The sequence below is a fragment of the Serinus canaria genome, chromosome 2 (assembly GCF_022539315.1).
Source record: "Serinus canaria isolate serCan28SL12 chromosome 2, serCan2020, whole genome shotgun sequence".
Taxonomy (NCBI): domain Eukaryota; kingdom Metazoa; phylum Chordata; class Aves; order Passeriformes; family Fringillidae; genus Serinus; species Serinus canaria.
Window position 1 is genome coordinate 123,152,524 of NC_066315.1, and position 20,567 is coordinate 123,173,090.

Consider the following 20,567-nt stretch of genomic DNA (forward strand, 5'->3'; position numbering starts at 1 on the left):
CAGTTTAATAGCCTTGCTATTTACATTGGACTTGGCATTGCAGCAGTAGGTAGGAACGCATTAGCCAAAGGAAAATCTAAATATGACCTAACAAAGCTGGAAGGGAAGTCAAGAATTTGGACAGAAATGGTATTAGTTTATACTTTTTTTTTTCCCCCAAGAAACTACTCCTTTTTTTAGGAATGACTCTCCAGCTTGCAAGCTTCAAGCAGTAGCTTCATCAGCTTTCCTGTGGAAAAGACATCTCCTGGCCAAACAATCTTTAGCTGCCAGGATTGCTTCTTGCTGTGCACAGGGAGGCTGCCAGGCAGGAGCAGGACAGGGGAAGTGTTGCTTGCAGAATGCATCAGGAGGAGCAGGGTGAGCCTGGAAGTGGGAAACCAGTCACCAGCTAAAGGCTGAACTTCAAATTGACAGGGTCAAAACTCAGAATTCAACATCCCTGTCCTGTGTGTCTTTGCTCACAGTGTGCAAACATCAGCCCTGCTCGTAACAAAGTCAATGCACAGGTTATCACTGACTGACTCCAGCTGGTCCTTGGTTGAGGCACAGGCATTCATGGCTGTGAAAGAACTGAGGTTCACATAAACAACTAAAAAAGTTATACACAAGAGATTTATTACATGAATAATGTGACATACTCCATGGTAGTCAGATACAAGTGCATTTAATTAATGTTTTGTGGACATCATAACAGTCGGAATATTTCAGCTGAACAGTCAGTATTTGGCTGAATTCAAGCCAGTGCAATTCATGACATAACCAGAAACAGGGAGTTACAGGTCTACAATGAGGTTAGACTAGATAGCAACAGCATATTTATTGTCACATCAAAGCATTACAAAGTATGAAAGCCCAATATTTCAACTATCTCTAAAATGGTATTTGTACAAAGCTGTTGTAGATACTTAAATGTAAGGATTTGTCGCATCAGTAATGGACCATGACTTTATTTTTGGAAGTTATTTGAATATTCAAAACTATTTGGGGCAACAAGAAGAAATGTAAACATCTGACAGTCCTTTGAAGGTCCCTTCTGAGAAAATACATTGTGTGCCACAGGAAAAGTGCATTCTAACTGGTGTGTCTGCTATGGCCAGTTTGACTCACATTCACTTAGCACCAGGTATTTATCCATTTCTGCAGTAAAAAGTTAGAAAATCTTTGTATTAACTCAGAAAAGAGAAAACTAAGTCAAAAGTTTTTTTCTTCTTCTTTCTTTAGAGGAACAACAGGTAAATTAAAAAAAAAATCCCACCCAACATTTAAACAGTTACCTCTTATGTACAAAGGAACTGGGAGCTAGCAAAACGCGTAGCCCCTGAACAGTCTTTATTATTTTTTTCTTCAGGTTCATGTACCTGAATATATGAGTTTATTTACAGGTGGACAGGTATCCACAGAAGTAATAATCAGAATTTTTCTATTTGGCTAAAAGTTGTATAAAAAAAGACAAAACACTGTTCAAATACTTTCCAAATATATATATATATATATTAAAAGTATTCAGTATTTCCATCAGTGCCAGAGTTGGAAGCTCTTCCTCGTTGTAAAAAGTTAACTTTGTGATAGTAAGTGACAGCAAAGGACTGACAGGGTCAGTCAGAGCTTTGATTTGAGGGACTGCAGCTGGAGCTACCCCAGGCCCACAGGGCAGTTGCAGATTGCAGGGAAATGAATCCGTGTGTGTCTGTTGCAGTGACAGGCCATGTCCTGGTAAGGGTGACCTGCTGCTCCAGAGAGCCTCCACTCACACTGGACAATCCTGGAACTCTCTGGGGCAGGTTCCCTTTGAAAACAACCACCCAAAACCCCCTGAAGTAGTGGAAATATTCTTTAAGCAAATGAACAACTAGCATGGGTTGGCAGGTAGCTCAAGAAATGGAAAAACGCAATTGCCACACTAATTCTTGTAAAGAATATAAAATTAAAAACTTGGCCCCTCAAATACAAACACATACCGCAAAAATATTTTTAATTAACATAACCTAGATGAGTGCAAATCTCTGGATACATAAGAATATGACTATCTTCATACTCATACTGGTATCAAATATTTAAACAGTTTGCATATAAACAAAATCTTTCTTTGTTGTTGAGTCCATGCTTGCTTTAGTCTAAAGCAAGGATATTCTTATTAGTTCTACTTTTTTGGTCTTTCTTCCTGTAGGATAAAGCATAAGAAACACACTTCATTGAGTAGACTGGGCTGATGTATATTACAGCGACAACCCAATATTTAAGTAAGAAATGTTGCATGCAGTATCTTTTTCCCACATTTAATTACATCAGCTACAAGAACAAGACATCCATTTTCCATCTTTTCTGCTCCCTTCCAACAGAAGGTACCCTAAACCCAAGCTCTGATCCTTTGTCCCTTGCACACCCCAGCCCTGAAGTTCCCCAGTGATTAGGATGAAGGGCTGAGCACTTTGGGCATGGCATCTCCTGGGGCAGGTCCCAGCAGTGAGACCACAACCCCTGAAGAGCCATCCCTGCCTTGCACGGTGGGGAAGGGATGGTCAGAAGGAACCCGGGCTGCAGGGATGGCTGCAAAGGCTGTCCCGAGGGGCAGGATGGCATCTGCCAGCCCAGGGGCAGTGGCCTCTCCTTGGCACAGCTGGGCTGAGTGTGGCTGCAAACTCCCCCTGAGGCCGGCTGAGAGCAGCTGCTGGCCCGGTTCAGCCGCCCCAGCGCCGGGGATGCTGAGAGGTGTGAGAGGTGCTGGGGCTGGAGCAGCTCTGGCAGGCGGAGCACAGATACCACACCTCTGCTTGGCCACACTGGGCCTGGTAGCCCAAACTGGTCCCCCAGGGCATGCCAAGTTCTTGACTTGGCCACAGGCCCCCAGCCCCTCTGCTCCTTGGGCTGTGCAGCTCAGCATTGCTCTGTCCTGCACCTAAGGTTTTTGGAGAGCAGAAACAAGAGGAGACAAATATCTGCCAAAGGAGGTGGGAACACCTTCTGCTCCTTAAGTTTGGGGGTTTCTAAGCTGGGGGAAAGGTTGAAGTGATTCAAGATACAGTAAGCAGCTGTGTGAAAATGCATAGTTTGTATGTATACATTCATTTACAAAGACCAAAGGAAGGTCCTTTGCTATGTAGTTTAATCACCATCTGCTTTTAACAAAAATGTGAGCTGACAAAGCTACAGGATGTCAGTTAAACACCCAACCTGGGAGTTGATGGTAGCTGAATGGCATTTCCCAAGTAGTGAATTAACTTTTCTTTTTGCTTTTTTGAGATAATTTTTAAGTAGTTTCTAATTTGAAGTCTGTTGTTTCTCTAATCACGTGTTTTAGGATTTCAAGAGATTCCTATTCAACTGTGGTTATCTCAGCAATGACAGACCCTGCTTTGTAGGCTGTTAAGAAGTAAAAACCCCAAAAGACAAACAAGCAAACGAACAGAAACCTGGGTTTAGCTATGGTGTGTGAACTAGATCAAAACATGGTTCTTTTAAACTGCTGAAATTCTAGTTCAGTAGTGAGTAGTGCTTTTTTGCTGTTTTGTTTTTGGTCCTTTTTTTGCAATAGCTGAGCTAGTACTAAGAAAATCCTATGAGTTTGCTCACTTTCTTTTTATTTAGTTGATACTTTGGAACCTAGCTGCTTCCTGTGAGGAATGTCTGTTGTCCTGAGCATTCCTGAACATACAACAGTAATGTAACAGGCAGGATAGGCTTAAATGGAGAAAATCTTGGTATAAATGATCTATTTTAATATTTTTCTCCGTTTGCACTTTTTCTGAAGAAAAACTCCTTTGTCACTTGTGGCACTAAAACACAGTGGGGTCTGCTTCTAAATGTAATTTTAATAAAGATCAGTACTTTCTGCTAATCAGTGTGTTCTATAAATATTTAATTCAGCAATGGATTGACTTTTCTCATGAGACTTTATCTTCATGTTTGTTTCATGTACTTGATTTTTACTTAGCATTTGACTTAGATTCTTCCTTGCAATTTTTATTCAACCATATCTATGGAAATTACACAAAAGCATTTTTGAAGGCTAGAAAAAAGTAAGACTCTCATATAACCAGATTCACATGGAGGAGAGTAAAATTATCTGAGCATATTTTGCCATCTAAAGTCAAGAAACATTGCCTGTTGCTTAGTGAACTGATCATTCACTGGGAAATGGAAAAGTAGTAAAGGGTTTTTTTCCATACAAACAATGAATATTAGAAGTGCAAGAGGATAAGATTTGCTCATTCTAAAATGCATTGATCAGAAAGAAATTATTCATTACCTGAACTACTTAAGTAACTTGAGAAAAAAACCAACCTTCTAAATTGTTATAAAACTACTGTGTACAAAGCTGGTTTACTGTGTTGATGAAACTCAGGAGCTCGTGCTTAGCACATCACAAATTCAGTAGTCATTCTTTAAAGTTTCAGGTGCAAGCAAATACTTCTCAGTACCTTAATTATTTTTATCAACTTTTAGGCATTAATATGCATATTGCTAATTTTACAAATGTTTCTAATTTCAGAAAAACAACTGAAATGTTTGGAGTGTCCTGACTTGTACTGAGAATGATTCCCAAGATATCTGAAGTCCACTGGAAGTATTCTTGGTTCAGCAGGCAGAACTGACTCATATGCTGACACAAAGATTTTAACATTTCTTTTCATATGAAATAACAGCAAAATTCTCAGTGGAATTTTGCAGGGCCCAAGTCTGGGTGGCTTTGATCCAGCATTAAATTGTTTTCGGTGGCAACAGAGTGCAGAGGCTTTTTGATGAGTTATGGCCAAGGTCCTCTGAATTCTTGAGTTCTCCCCAGCTGCTGGTGCTACAGGAGACTGCAAGAATTTGACAAAAGTCTGTATGGTGGCATTTTGTTTTGTGTTTTTAATGTTGTAAGAATGAGAAAAGCACCTGCTCCTTACAAGAAAGTTTTTTGCTATGTCTAAGTTACTGTTAGCCCCTTACCTAAATGTGCTGTACCAGCCCATAGGCTGCCCCCAGAGCACAGAATCAAACCAAACTGTGAAGGAATAGCATCTGCAAGTCTTCTCTTCTAAGCCTTCATTCATACATACATGGAAATACAGCAACCAACTGGGCCACAGAGCTGTTATTTGTGCTGCCTGACAGAACACCACCTTGGACAGGGCCTGTCACTGCTCTTGCTCCTCAGCCAAACACAGACACCGTCTGCTCACTATAAAGGTTTTATGCTTGCTTTACTCCATAATTCCAAGAGCTGAGCTATGCTGTGCAGCCCTCATTTCTGTGGTGGGATGGACAGGTGACACCAGCCCCCACTTCTCTTCAGCACAGGTACCACTGATGTTAAGCACAAGGCTTGCACACCACTGGCAGTGTGCTCGCCTCGCTCCTGGAAGGACACAACAGCTTTGCAGCACACACAAATACCTGGATCATGCCCACATTTTGCAGGAAAAACTGCAGCTTGATTAAAAATGGCAAGGTGATACATTTGCAGTTCAAGGGGAAGCTATACCCAGACTATTGGAGCAGCAGTTAGCTTTTACTTTTGCGTATGGATGTAGAAATGAGCAGAATGTCTGGAAGCCTCTGAAAAGGAGCTGGGGTCTCTGGGAGGTGGCCAACTAAGAGCTTTTGCAAGGATGGATTTAACATGACTCCGGAGCTGTGCATGGTCCATGCACACACACACTCAGCCTGGGAGAGGGGAGCCCAGAATGATTCACCCTGGGAAGGAAATGAGCATTGCTGTTTCTCTCTCTCCCCTCTTCACTGCCATGTACCTTGTTTTCCCCACTTTTATTTGTCTGATTTGGAATAAAGAGTTTGGACAAAGTAAATGTCAAAAAGGTCTTTATTTTTCAGCATGCTCCATAAGATTTAAAAGGATTCTGTGCTGGGGCAGAGTAGCTGTTCTTTGTTTAAAATGCTGAAACTGGCATCTACAAATTAAGACAAACTATGTGCAATAGCGCGAGTGCTGCAAGCTTAACACCAAAACCAGGGGAAGATGAGTTCATTAATTCACTTAGGAACAAAAGGATTGTCTTTAGGACACTAGTTCCCAAAACTAGTGGGGATGAAGTCAGGAAAAACCAAATGGAAATACTACTGCCAACCTGGCAGTGGCCCTGCAAGTTGGGAGAGTGGCTGTTTAAAGCAGGAAAATCCAAACTCTCCTATGGCTTCTGCTGCTGCCTTGTACCAGGAGGAGCTCACCTCCTGCAGAGCCCAGGAGCTTCACAGGCTGCCCACTGCACAGCACAGGGAGAAACAGCTCCTGGGTGCTTAACTTAAACTCATTTCCAAATTTCTGTGAGCTCCTGGCATTTTAAACTTGCCTTTTAAACAGTTTCACACTTCTTTAAACTAGATTAGGCTATTTTTTTAAACCCTTATCAATTAAACTAATGCAGGTTTTGCATATAAGGAATTCTACCATCTAGAACTTTGTGTCCTTCACATTCACATTCCACTTTAAACCATGACATCCATTAATGTATTGAATTTACCAAATGATAAATAATTTCAGAAGCTATAATATTTCTCAATGTACCATTAAAAATGTATCTGACCCAAACAAATTATTTACTGTATTTTTGGGAAATTGCATTTTTATAAAAACATCTTAGTTTCATGGTTAATTTCAAGTTAAAACTAGATTAATAAATCCTTTACTGTTCTGTGTATCAAAAATACATGGCCCAAAGAGTGAAAAAAAATATATAAAGTGCAATGCAGAGCAAATTAAAGCTCCGTAATTTTACACTGAAGTGAAAGAGGAAATAGCTTCTAAAAATAATAATTCAGAAAAAAATGTTTTTTAAAAAGAACTGGAACTTACTTTATACTCTCTGAAACAAGATTTGATAGGAAACAAAGGAAGAACAATGTATGCAGGCAGGTATTTCCCTTTTGTGACTGAAGCAAGAAAAAAGGATGTGTGGATATAAATACTGCAGTCTTCTGCAAGCAGAATGTTTTAGAAATCCCTTACTCATAAAAACTAGTAAATTGGGTTTTTAGTTTCCTACAGCTGCTTACTCTGTGCTAAATTTACCCCCTTCTATGATGAAAATACTTTCTTTACATGAGAAAACATGAACAGCAGGTGACAAGAAAACATGCTTGTTGTTTCAGAGGGTTAAAAAAACCCCACAGTGCAATGGATGCTGATGGTCCTCTTTCTTCAGTTACCTGATGACCCTTTACCTCTTGCCCATCATTCCCATCACTATTAAACTGAAACTGTAAAAAAATGAAGCTGAAACTCTGCACTAGCAAAGCAGCTGAGGATCATTCCTAGTTGTTACCACATCTGGATAAGAAGTGTACCCTGGTTCTCTGTAGCCCAGAGATTTACAGAGGTCATGACTTCCCAGCCCCTTAATGAGCCTTGCCTGAGATTACCGTGAATAATTCCAGACAGGTTCCAGGGAGGAACAGGATCCAGTAATGTTGTTTTTCACATCCCTTAACTCCTCCTATATCTGCTTAGCAAAATCATGGTGCAGTTAAGATGCAGTCTTAAGATGCATTGGACATACAGTTATTGATCTAATTCCTCTCTTTTCCCCCATATATTTAATTTCATACCAAAATCGATGCCACCAGCCATAGGTGGAGCTCTCCTGAGTTTAATGCTGTAGGGGTATGTGCAAGTTCAGGTCCTTAATGAGACTCCAGACATGGCAGAGTGGGATAAAGGCAGTATTACCATGCCTGCTCCATGACAGAGCAGGGACACAGACCCAGCAGGCCACAGCATTTTATACAGACCTATACTTACAGGGCTGGCTCAAGCCAGCATAACTCAGAAATGTCTCTGCTGAGGGTAGAAACAGCATTTTCAACAGCAGCACAAACTTATGTCACCTTAACCTGCTGTGGAACTGCAGCCTGCTGCAGGATGCAGAGGTCTAAATCTAAAATAATATCCCCAAACTCCATGACTGACCAAGATGATGTCTGGCTCTTTGCAAATGCAGCAGTGGATGGTGCTGTGTTAGAAATGCCAAAGGCAAGCGATGGGGCAATGTTCCCTTTACAAAGGTCTACTAATGAAATACTAACTTAGGTAGTCTAAGAGCTGGGAAAGAGTTGAGAAAGTGCTGAAAGAGCCTCCTTTATTGGGGGTCCAACTTGGTTTAGGGCTCAGTGCTGGGTTCCAGCAAATGTTTAGGAAAAACTTGCTTAAGGTTCCAGGGATCTGTGAGAGCCCCCATGGGAGCTGCAGCATGGCTCTGGAAGGAGGGACACAACTATGCCTGATTCAAAGTCTGACAATGCTGGGACTCATTCAGCAACTTTCTGTAACATAAAAGCTATATCACAGTTTTATTTTAATAGCTGTAAGAGAGACTCTTTCTCTTCAAAAGAGTGTTCTGTACTATGAACAGGTCAGGAATGCACGTGGATAACCTCCCTCAAGCTGGACACAGCAAAGGCAGCACTTGAGCCAACAGCACAGGGACTATGGTGGTGATGACTCCTTTCACAAGGGGCTGGCTATCCTGTATCCCATACTGAGAAACCCCCTTCTCCCTGGGGCTGGTGTCAGTAGGACAGATTACAGGCCTAACAGCTCTTCAATCTGTCACTAGGTAACACATCCAGAGTACTGCCACTCTGGTATTACTAGAAACTCTTCCAAGAGCCCTGCACATGTGCAGAGGTATCCACTGTATCCATCCCTCTCACAAAGCTGAATGCACAATTCTCAAGCCCTCAGAAAGGGAAATTCACACTATCATGCTCCCAATCCCAGTGGAAAGTACACAGAGGAAAACCCACATGCCTTTGTTCTACAACCATTACCTGTGTGAACAGCCCTGGTCAATGAAATTATTCATGGGAATAACTGAACTCTCCTGAGAAAACCAGTACTGCTGTGAGGGCTCAGCTTGTTGCAATGTGATCTGCATTCTGCTCTTAATTGTATAATAAGACTTTTTACCAGACTCGTAATTCACAAAAAAGACCCCCAAACCACTAAAAATCGATCACAGAACGTCTGTAATTGACTGCTTAAGACTAGTTTCCTCCTACTGGGATCCAATTCTGAGCATTTTTTTTCAGGTCTTGTCTGACTGGCTCAAACCCCTTTTGACTCTGTCTCTGCATTTGTACTTTGTCCCTTTGTTACAAGTCTGTCAAACAGGGAAAGAACCAAACAGTCTCTGTTCAATGGACCTGATTATTTCTGTCTTTCAGTTAATTGTGGACTCGGAGCATAAGACAAAAACAGTAAGAGAGATGGGAAGATGATCTGTATTTCATTATTTATCAGCAAAAAAAAAAATCCCTGAACAGGGGTGAGATAGCCAGATACACTGCACATGGCAGCCTGTATTCCATCAACCCTGCAGAGCAGATGGAGAGAAGAAATACGTGAGTGGAGCTTTTAGTTTGATTGTTCAGATCTTTCTCATGACTGAACAGTGAATGCTCAATGCAATCCTTTCCTGTAATCTTCTGCTTGTATGAACTCTCTACTTAAGCTGGAGCAGATCATGTTGCATGATCTCATTCAGACTGTACAGTATCACAATGAACTCAATTTTAAAAGTTTTTTTTCAAAATGATACTATTCGAGCCAAATACTGGTAAATTTAGGAATGTTTTCACCATCAGAATACAAAAAAACCCCAAAACGTTGAGAAAATGCAAGAGACAAATCAAGGGGAATTTCAGACTAAACTATCTCTGTAACCAAGGGAAGTAGATTTTTTTTTTTCTTCCAGTGATCCAAAATTTGTATGGCTTTGTAAAGGTGTTTGAATTTACTTTTGTCATGGAAAGTAACATATCACTAGTCTATGTGATTTACAACTTCTCCCTCCTCCTTTTGGTTCTTAGGAATTCCCAAATCCTGTTTCATAATGTATAATAAGCAGTTATAAAATTATACCAACATTATAATTTCAGAGAGGTATTAAGATCCCAGTGCTATAAAAGTTCATTTTCAGAGAGTGCATGCTTGCAGTGATGCACAAACACACATCACTTGTTTCCCTAATTTAGCCCTTTGTAAATATTGCACCTGGTTAATAAGGCTACTGTCTATTTTCTTCTAACACTAAAAATTACACATAGGCAACATCATGTGTGGCTTAAAAACATAGTATTCCTAAAGTTTTTAGGTAAACTCATTTATTTCCTTACATACTCAGAGCTCCTATGCCTCCAGTTGCCTGGAGGAGTGTTGAGTGTACAGGAAATACAGATGGAACAAGAGAAATTTATTTAATGTGACCTGCTTATCATGTATTTTTTTTCAGTGAGCTCAAATAGATTTCTTTGAGCTTGATGTCAAATACACACCTTTTACAAACTTAACCAATGCTTTCACATGGTGAAATGTACAGCTGAATTTGTCTCTTTCTCACCTTCCCCTGTGCAATGCAAAAAAACCTAATAAAAAAATTCTGTAAATTTGTCTGGCCTTCTAAACACAAGATAAATTGCAAAACTCCAGGGAAAGGTAGATTGTCCCACAAAGTGCCTACTTCAGACAAAGCTATTGGTTTATCTGCTCTTGCTAAGGCCTGATTTCAGAAGAGCTCAAAAATGTGTGCCAAACTTTAGGAGCAGGAGGAGTCTCATCAACAAACTCCACGGGCGGAGGTAAACACATACTCGAGTGCTCTGATGAATCTGAGCCTACATTTTATTCTTGTAATACCAGCAGTTGTACTTTGTAATTCACAGACTATGTGCTCCCCTTCCCTGAAAGATTTGTTGGCATCACTTAAAGAATGAATTACTAGTTAAACACTGCTACTGAAAATTCTGATACCACGTAAATGCTATTTACATTTGTAGTTCCTAATACTGAGGATGCTCACTTTTTATTCACTTCATTATACACATCTGGGCAGTTGCAAAACAGAGTGCCTGGACACAGGAAAAAGAATTGATAGGAAAAGATTATTATGGATCAAACAGGATTTTTCTGTGTAAAAATAAAGCAAAATTAAGAATTTGCAAAACTTGTGAAATTTCAAAATCCTAGATAGCCCAATTCAAAACCTTGGGTTTACTGAAGCTGATACCTTTGCAGATATGACAAAAAAATACGTGATGACATGTTTTCATTTCATGTAAAACTAGCCCTTTGCAAAGTGCAGTACACAACTCTCCAGGATATCATGCTGACATACTGCTTTTTTGCTTGCTGAAGTCATTTGGTAAGAAATAATTCAATTACAGACAAAGAATGTTTTGACCAAGCAACTTTGTAGACAAGAAGCCCTTATATTTACACTAGATTCTGAAAAGATTTACACAAATGTATAGATTTACATTAAAATTAGGTTATGTTTTAAGCTAATTTTCTGTATTTTTATGTAATTTTTTTTGTATTTAGAACTTCTTAAGCTACAGCATTAAGATCATGTTCATCAATTAGTGCTTCATTCTAATTTTAATAAATTAAGTATTGACATATTGCTTTTTCTATTTTGCCTAAAATAGAAAAAAAAAATCATTCTCTTAGATATCTTTCATTCAAACAAACTTGCATCCTGCCTTTACAGCCCTCTCACGTTTCCTGAGGAAATCTGTTTCAACTGTTTTCTTTTTTCCTGTCTTCCAGAGACAGCTTTTTATAAACACTTTAGTAACTTTTGTTAATCTGGCCATTACCATTAAACACCATATATTAACTGATGCTGGGTATCACATACTATGTTAAGGACTCTAGAATCAAACCTGAATCTTTAAGAGGATTGGCAAGTAGTAAATAACAAGACTCAAACATTTTTGAATGTTCAAGCCCATCTTTAGTTTTAATTACATAAAGAATTCAGATTTAATGCTGAAAGAGCATTTATATTGCTAAATTTATTTCCCTCAAGGGTATATGAGATCTCACATTCAGATTCAAATATATAAGGAGAAAATTCTAGGTGTCAAGATGTGTCAAAAACTAGCAGAATACCAGCTTGTTACTAAATTTATCTATTCTCTTCTGTTTCATCAGCTGAAAAAATTCTTGCTGTGAATGTGAGGAAACACCAGAGCAACCTGTACTTTCTTCTGGCTGCTGCCATCAGAAACAGGCTGATTTCCCTATTCCCAGTCTTTCTGCATTGCTGTTACAAATGGTCTCTGTGAAGCACAAAGAACATGATGAGTGCTTTCTGAATTGAGGAATAAGCTCAAAAAGTTGCAAGCGGAGACACACAGCTCCTTAAATCCCACATCTGGATAGAACTGAGAGCACGGTCAGTGTGAAAGCACTGTAGTCCAAGATGGAAAGAGCAGTTCAAGTGGGCACTCTCAAGTGTAGGACTACATTGGCTGTTAAGATTTTCCAGCTCCATATGGATGCAAAGAAAGGCTGTTCCCATCTAGCAGACAGACAGTATATTTAAATGCTCAGCTTGATTTTGTCCATGGCTTCCTTCTAGGTATTTTCCAAAGGTGCCATAAAACTCTGCTGAACTCGTATTAGAAAAAAATCTACACTATGATACCTTATAACTTTTCTAGTACATAACATAGTAAGTTATGTACTAGAAAAACCTGACAATGCAGATTAAAGCCCAAACTCCCCAAACTCCCAAACTCCATACTGCTCTCAGTTCCAGTGCCACCACCTCACAGGGAGATTGAATAAAATATAAATATAAAATCAAGATGAGACTTTACAAATGTTTCCGTATCAAAATATTTCTAAGAAAAGGTGCAGCACAAGTGTCTCCAGGAGATGCCTCTAACTTTGAACCAATAGAAGGAAGCCTCACTGGCAACCTCCAACATCTCTGCAAATGGCTAGCAAGCCTCTAATTCCATGTCCTGCTTCCAAGATCATCTTTCAACACATTGACAGGCAGCAGAAGAAAGAAATCACTTTGCAGTGCGACACTTACAGAGATTGTCCTGGATTCTCAACAGGGCCATTTTAGCTGGTCCCAGGCCATAGCAAGTAATAGAGAACCACCCCAATGTACTGGATCAGAATGAATGACAAAATGAAATTAGTGCCAAGAACATCTGGGACACTGCATGGTGCTGGAATCTATTGTGCAGGTTCTACAAGAGCTTTTGGCTAAAGCTTTACGTCCTGTTGTGCTGCCTATCTAGTCATTATTGTGAAAAACAAAAGGGACAAGGAATAAAGATGGCCAATGACTGCAAGGAGCTTGTAGATAACTAGACAGCTAACATTCATACCAGGCTAAGGATTTGGGAAAAGTCATTTGACAGTCAGGCATTCTGCTCAGCTTAATCACACAAGCAGGGCTGACCTGCCAACAGGTATGTGCTAGGTGATGACTGGTATTGGTTAAAAGTGTAAACTTGCAAATTGGAACAGAAGAAGTTTTACTCACTTTGCATTTTGTATATCCTGTTGCGTTTGTGCAAGGCACTAGAGAATCAGGCACATTGTTTTTTGTGGAAACCCTTTTATGACCAAGATGATCTGAGTTTTAATGTTCAATAGCTTCATAGAGGAGGAGCTGGAGCACAGTCAATATTAAAAATTGCCATTAAAATTTCCCACTTCTAAAATTATTTTGTTTTCCAGATCTTTTGGGGAATGGGGTGAATGGGGAATTGGGAAATAGCTTTGTTTTAACAACAAAATATTTTTCTTCTCCTAAAGAAAAATATTTGGGATGAGTATGGTTGATCTCCGCTCTGATACTGATGCTGGCAATTTCTGTTACCAACGCCAATAATATTAACAATAAAACAGATCCTTAAATTTGTATATCAAGTTCTGACTCTAGACATAGATGAACCCCCATCCAATTCCCTGTAGCACACAGACACTGCATGATGTGTTCAAGACATTCCTTCTGACTTCTCTGGGGGGTCAGAGACAATGACCTACCTCCCACAGAGAAACCAAAAACTGGAACTGTCATCACATGTAGTGATGACAATAAATGACCACAGCACTCAGGCTAGCTCCTGCTCAGGAGAACAAAGAAATCTGACTGTTTTGGACTGGTCAGTGCAGAAGTGTGAGATAAATCAGGTGTCAGGAGGACAGTGACACAGCCCAAAGCAACACAGAAGCAAGAGACTGAAAAATGGAAGCGATTACTCCAGATTATGATCAGTACTGCCAGCAGAAGGAAGGCTTAGCTGACATTTCTGTTCTTGCTGGCTGTGTGAGGATCACAGAGGGGATCTCGGCAGGCGCTGGGCTGCTCGTGCAACCCGAGTTAACGGGAGCTCACAGCACAAAGTGACTGCAGAACGCTCCGTGCAACGCCGGCCTTGCCGCAGACACGGCATCTCGCCAGGTGCCTGCTTGTGAATCAAAATGCCACAGCCACAAGATCCAAAACTGATTTAATATAAATCACTGATTAAAGGTTGAGGAAAAATACTGGTAATTTAGCTTTGTCCTGCAGGATTTATCAATACATCTGACTCGTTAACACCAACTTTCTCTCCAACTTTGATGGTTTGTGGCTTTAGTCCTTTATGTAATCCATATTCAATTTGTACCAGAGGGCAATCTGGTCTGGCAACAAAACCATTCTTCTCTGCAGAAATTTATAAAGAATAATCTTATTACAATAATTCCTAAAGTGCCCTTGGGAAAGCTGCTCACAATGCCATGACATTATAGAAACAACATACAATCTGATACACATTATTTTCAAAAAAATCCTCCAAAGCAAAAAGGAGGTGAACAACAAATATATAGGCAAATACTGTTAGTCTAACAACAGTCGAATTATGCAACACTTTATACTCTTAGAGTGTCTTTAAAATGGGAGGCAGGGAACAAATTGGCAGGAATATCTTGGGAAAATACCAAATTTTTAAAGTTTTATCCAAGTAAGTACACCATCAGCAAACCCAGTGTTTGAAGATGAAATGTCTATGAATTACTATGAGGTATTTAACCGTGGAAATTGAAAAAATACAACATGTAAAGAAAATCCATGTTTTACTAAGAGGAAATAAGATATTACAGTGTCTATGTATATCCACTGACCCTTAGTGCCTTTTTTTTCTATTTGTAAAGAAAACAATCTTTCTCTTCCCTGTTAATTTCAGATTTTATATACACATATAAAACTATATAATATACATAGTTTTACATGTATATACACACACACATACAAAAATATTCATACACACTCACATGTGTATATATCTCAGGGTCTTACTGGATTTCAGAGACTGTTTTTCTTTTTTTTTGTGACTTAGAGAACACAACTGGGCAAAAAAATCAAGTAATTGCATGCATGCAAGCGTATCTTGCCACTTGTGCATGTAAATTACACAATTTGTAAATAACTGCAGAAATAGCATGCTCAAATTAGGCACCTGATTGCCCAATTAACTTGTTCACAGAAAATCAGATGATAACCTTCAGTAGCTCCTATTATAGATTCTTCTTTTCACTGCTACCCTATGGAATCCACAGTGTATATTCCAAACAACTGCATTGTTATTTTGTGCTTTTACACAGACACAAGCAGCACTGCACACTTAATAAAGCTATCAAGTGAACTTTGGACCAGATTTTAGAAAGTTGTTTAGATACTTAAAAGTCCTCTTAAGAGAATGAGCCAGCTTAGACAATAAAAAAAAAAAAAAAAGAAAAATATTTGGTCTAATTTCAATTGGTTCAAATGTTATGAAAAAACATAATCCAGGCATTTGTGGCCCTTCAGCCTCTATTAATAGGCAAAGTTTTGCTTCTGTTTATTTGATTTTTTAAGGTGTATAAGTATTATTTCACCATATACATTCACTTCCTAGTAAATCCTTCCTTTATTTTTGCATCGAAATAATCATTAATTAACAGTAATTTGATACAAGTGGACACAGAACACCAGGTTGCCACACTCCAGTGTATACTTCCTAATGGACAGAGAAACTGAAATACCCAAATCAATCCAAGTACTGCAAATAGAGAAACTCATTAATTCATCTATCAAAATGAGTTAAGAAATGATCTTTTACCACAAATGTTGCTCCTTTGCTGTTGTACTTCTTTTTCTGAGATGATGTTGTGGAATGGGTGTTTTCTTTTCTCTACCAATTTTTTTTTATCAAATAAATCTTAGTAACTTTAAAAGAAAAAGCTGAACGAACCATTATCTTAACAACAATCTCTGAAATAAGAGAAAAGGAAGCAAAAGCAGAACTGCTGGGCTGGATCATTTCCCTGAATTAGGCATTACATATAATCCTAGTGGCTGCATTTACCAGTTCTTCACAGGCCTCCTGCAGCAACAGCTGTGCTGGTCCAACTGTTCACCCCCCCTCAGAAAGGGGAGAGTAATAAGAAAAGCTACTGGAGCCCCCTTATATCCTTGTGGGTTTCAGTCAAGCATCACCGTATTTCTTCCCCTCAGACTTTTCGTGACAGTATCTGCTGGTGACTTGCCATTGCTGCTTTTCTTCCTCTAGAGGATCAAAATCCAATTTGGTACTTAAATTACTTTGTTCCACTCCACTGGTCTGTGCCTCTTTTAAAAAACTTCCAGGAGTGCTGCGTGTCCTTCTTGCAAAATCAGCTTTGCTTTTCTCCTATAAACAATCAAATGAAAATCCCAACTCTTCCCCACATGCCCTTTTCAAAAATATAATCACGATCATTTGTATCAGGAGAATTATTTAGCAGTCTCCAGTCTTAGTACAGCTTTTGCTGAGAAAACTGTAGCTTATATGACTCTGAAGTGTTTATTAGAAAGCTTTCAAAAAGAGATCTTCGTTTCAGGAAAAGAAAAATTGTTCAGTTTAGCAAATACAGATGTTCACAGCAGAAAGACTGAAATGGTTAAAAATGATCCTAGGGAGCAAGCAGCTCACAGAGTTAGCAAAATAATTAACATTTTCCTTTCTTTTACAGAAGAACACTAATAGCTGCTCTGGTTTCCACACTTACTGAGACAGATTTTGTTGTGTGGTCTTGGTTTTGCTTTTTTTTTTTTCCTCTATTGCTCCACACAGGTTTTAATTAGTGCTTCTCCTTGGCTACAAGTGCTTCATTTTGAAATACAAAGCTCTTAAAAAAAACAAAACACCAAAACAAACAAACAAAAAAAATCCCACCCCAAAAAAACCAAAACCCCCAACACCACATCACCGGAGGGGAAAATGGGAAATGATACAGAGCAGCTGCAGCAATCTGCTTCTGCTGTTGTCCTCCCCCTCCCCAAATCCTCTGCATAATTTCAATGGTTAGTCGATGAACCTTTGGCAGGCCTTCTTCCATCGGCAGGCAGTGCACCACATATCTCTGTTCTCCATCCCATAGACCTTCCGACACTTTTTCCCCTCCCCTCTAGGCTTCCTGTCAGAGAGAAAGGGAAGCTCGTTAACGAGATGCTTTAGTAGTTTTGTTTTTCACCCTAAGACCAGGACAACAAACTCAGTGGAGTGCAGGAGGCAGAGAACCCATGGCCTTTCATGGCATTTGGGCTGGTTTCATTCCAGCTGGGAGCTGATGAAGTGACAGGCACATGTATGGCTGTGACTCCATCACTCTCAGGGATCAGGCCTTCTCCTTGCCTGGCTTTCACAGCTTCTGCAGCAGCTGCTGAGCTCCTGGGATGATCCTAGGAACATACTGCCCTGACTTTAACCAGCAACTAAACCTGGACTTAGTGAATAATACTTTAGCCACATGAAGTGCCAAGCTATAATGGGCAGCCATAGCTGTTCCACAATACAGGCTAGACCATGTCAGGCTGAAGTGCTGCAGAGCTGCGGTAAAATATTTGGAATAGCTCAGAGCAGCAGACTTTGACCATCAACAGGTATCAGCTATGCCAAAGCAGAGAAAAGCTACCAGCTCCTAACTTTGCTGGTCCTTTCTGCAGTTTGCTCTGAGCTCATTGACTGAAAAACAACAAAGTGAGTGGGAAGTTTTAACTCTGCTCTCACTTGCAGCACATTCTTGTGCAGCTTCTCTGAGGTGCCCAAAGCCAGCAAGGTGGGCAGCGCCTGTTTTTAAAGCTGTAACAACTGTTCCTTTTCCATCTTACAACCACACTTGAAAGATTACAAGTTTAGAAAATGATCCAAGTAACTATTAAAATGGATTTTTTAATTCAACACACAGCAAGATAGCAAACCTAAGGAACAATGCTTCACCAAGCAATCCAATGTTCACTACTGCAACGCCACCTGTCCCAGAATCTTTAGATAAAGTAACTGTACCAACAGAACTGTTTAATACCTGTTTTACATGTTGCATGGCACACATGGGATTCCTTTCTTGCATACCCACATATTTTCTGATTACTGAACATTAATTAATGGGCACAGTCCATGAATTGGGAAGATCCCAAGTTTGATTTGTAGCATTTGCAATGATCTGAGAGTCATGAAGAAAAAGAAAAGCATGAAATCTTTTTGCCTCATTTTAGGGTACAGTAACCTTTAGGACTATGAGAAATAAGAGTTTCTTTACTGTAAGAAATTTAGCATTACAGTCTGATTTTTTAACCTAACTTTCTGAAGACTTTAAAAGTAGATTGTGGTCAAATATCAGTTAAATTTAGTGGTAATGAATGCAGCTTATGTCTAGGAAGACAAGGCATAAAAAGCTTTGCCTTAATCTAATTTATTTTAACACAGAGCTTCTTATAGTTCAATCGAAGCCAAATGTCATTCTGACTGAATGGTGATAAACACATAAGACAGTCCAGCCTTTTAGCAAAAAGTGCAAACCAGACAGTGCAGCTGAACTTTACCTTTGATAGTAGTGAAAAGAAAAATAGGTTCTGAACGCTTACTTTGAAGAGCTCTAGCAAGAACCTGCCTGACAAGTGCAATCAGGAATGGTGGTGGGCTTTTTCTGATCCTCTGGCCACTGACAACTCATTTACTGAACACCCTCCAGGTTGTGAGGCTGTAGTGTCAGCAGGAGCTAATGGTCCCATACCTCAAGCCAAATGCTACTCTAGGCGGTGATGAAAGAACTGTGTGGGACTGTTTCTGCTCTCCACTCCCTGCAGCACGATTATGGGTTGGTGAGACCTGTCAATACAGACAAAAAAGCTGCTTACAAAGAATGTACACATACAAATGCAGTATAAATACTTTTTCCAAGACAATGCAAATTATCCTGCATGGTGGCAAGGATACCCAGGAAAGGTGACTATACAAATGTAATAAAGTGAAAATTTTATTTAGCATTAGGTACATTACATTAGCCTCTCTTTGTTTCCCTGTATTTCCAGTCATCCTCCTAGACCAATCCAAAATACAGATCAGCATCACTGAAGGTTTTGAAAAAGACAAGAAACCCATTCATTCTTATTTAAAAGCTCTGAATAGCTCTTATGAAAATCTTCTCCAATTTAAACAAAGAAAATAACTGGAAAAATAAACTCTGTCCTGTGCTGAGATCAATAACAATAATCTCCTATGAAATAAAGGGATTTCACTTGTTGCTCCTGTCTGTCACTTGGCACTCTTTGTGGAGAGACACCCTTGGAGAAGAGGGTTTGTTGAAGAGCACTTCCAATGGGGCCCCTCGAGGTTTAACAGGCAGGGAGCACAATGCAGCCCTTCTGATCAAAGTTGCTAACAAGATCTATCTCCTTACCCTGCAGAGTAAACCTTCTCAGCAGGTGTCCTCTTTGTGAATGTTTCCAAGGGAAGAGTGTAGTTTGGTCTTCTGAGTCTTTCCAAAGAAGTCTCCTACATGAGCATGGGGCTTGGCAACATCATGCAAATGATCACAAGGCATAAAGCTTGGCCTTAAAAAATACCTAAATTATTTTGCTATGGTCTTATTTTGCTCCTGTGTAAAGGCCACAACCACTTTACATCTAAAATACCAGAAAAAAATTCTGAACACTCATTTTTTTTTGTTGTATATTGAATGTAGCATCTAGTGCACAGTCAGCCTCCTGCTGCCAGGAACTGCAGATGTGGTCGTAGTTCTCTGCACTGCTATGACTTTTCAAGTCCTGCCCTCCTGCCCTTTTCAAGTTTTACAATATCTGGAAGAGAGGGAACTGACTGACCTCACTTGAAGAGAATTACTGTATGTGCTTTGATTTTTGATACAGAGTCTATTTTAAAGCTACTCCATAGTAGCAAAACACTAATGCTTGCAACTGAGTGCAGACACTCTTTCAACTTTTACTCTTGGCTAGTAGCAAGAGAAATGTTTGATTTAACTGCATATGTGGATCTCTGGACAAACTTAGACCAATACTGAAATACAAAATATACCTGCAAAACTTGGAAGAAATGTCTTCTCTCTCTGCCAGCTTACCATGTTTTGTACATCCAAAGACCACATTAGCTCCTTTTGTTCTATGCCTCCAGAATACTAAGGGCAGCTTGCTCTCTGCTACTTTTTTCCAAATTTTTATCAACCACTTTCCTTGTTTTACCTAAGAACGATTGAAACACTGAAGATAAAATGCAAAGCAATAGCACTTTTGTAGTATTTGGCATTCACCAGACACTGTACAGTCTTCCAGTCATTACCAGTAACCAGAGATCTCTAGTCATTGTGCTAGGGTTCAGAAACATTTTGAAAAACAGAAGTTATTCTACGTCTACCACTAGTAACTGACACTCAATATATTAGCTGCTTGTCATTGAACAGAAGACTACTTGGATGGCCTCCTATGTTATAAGCAATTATCTTGCTTATTTCCAAA

At 39.6% G+C, this 20,567-nt stretch overlaps 1 protein-coding gene across 1 annotated transcript in view; it reads right to left on the bottom strand.

Annotated features, from left to right (window-relative positions):
• Positions 1 to 651: 651 nt before the first annotated feature.
• Positions 652 to 20,567, bottom strand: part of ZNF704 (zinc finger protein 704) — a 102,029-nt gene continuing 82,113 nt past the window's right edge. The window contains exons 8-9 of the mRNA XM_030240306.2: positions 18,830 to 18,924; positions 652 to 17,233 (exon numbers count right to left, since the gene is read on the bottom strand). Of these exons, the coding sequence (XP_030096166.2) occupies positions 17,122 to 17,233; positions 18,830 to 18,924 (207 nt within the window). The 3' untranslated portion in view covers positions 652 to 17,121. The remainder of the gene's footprint in view (positions 17,234 to 18,829; positions 18,925 to 20,567) is intronic.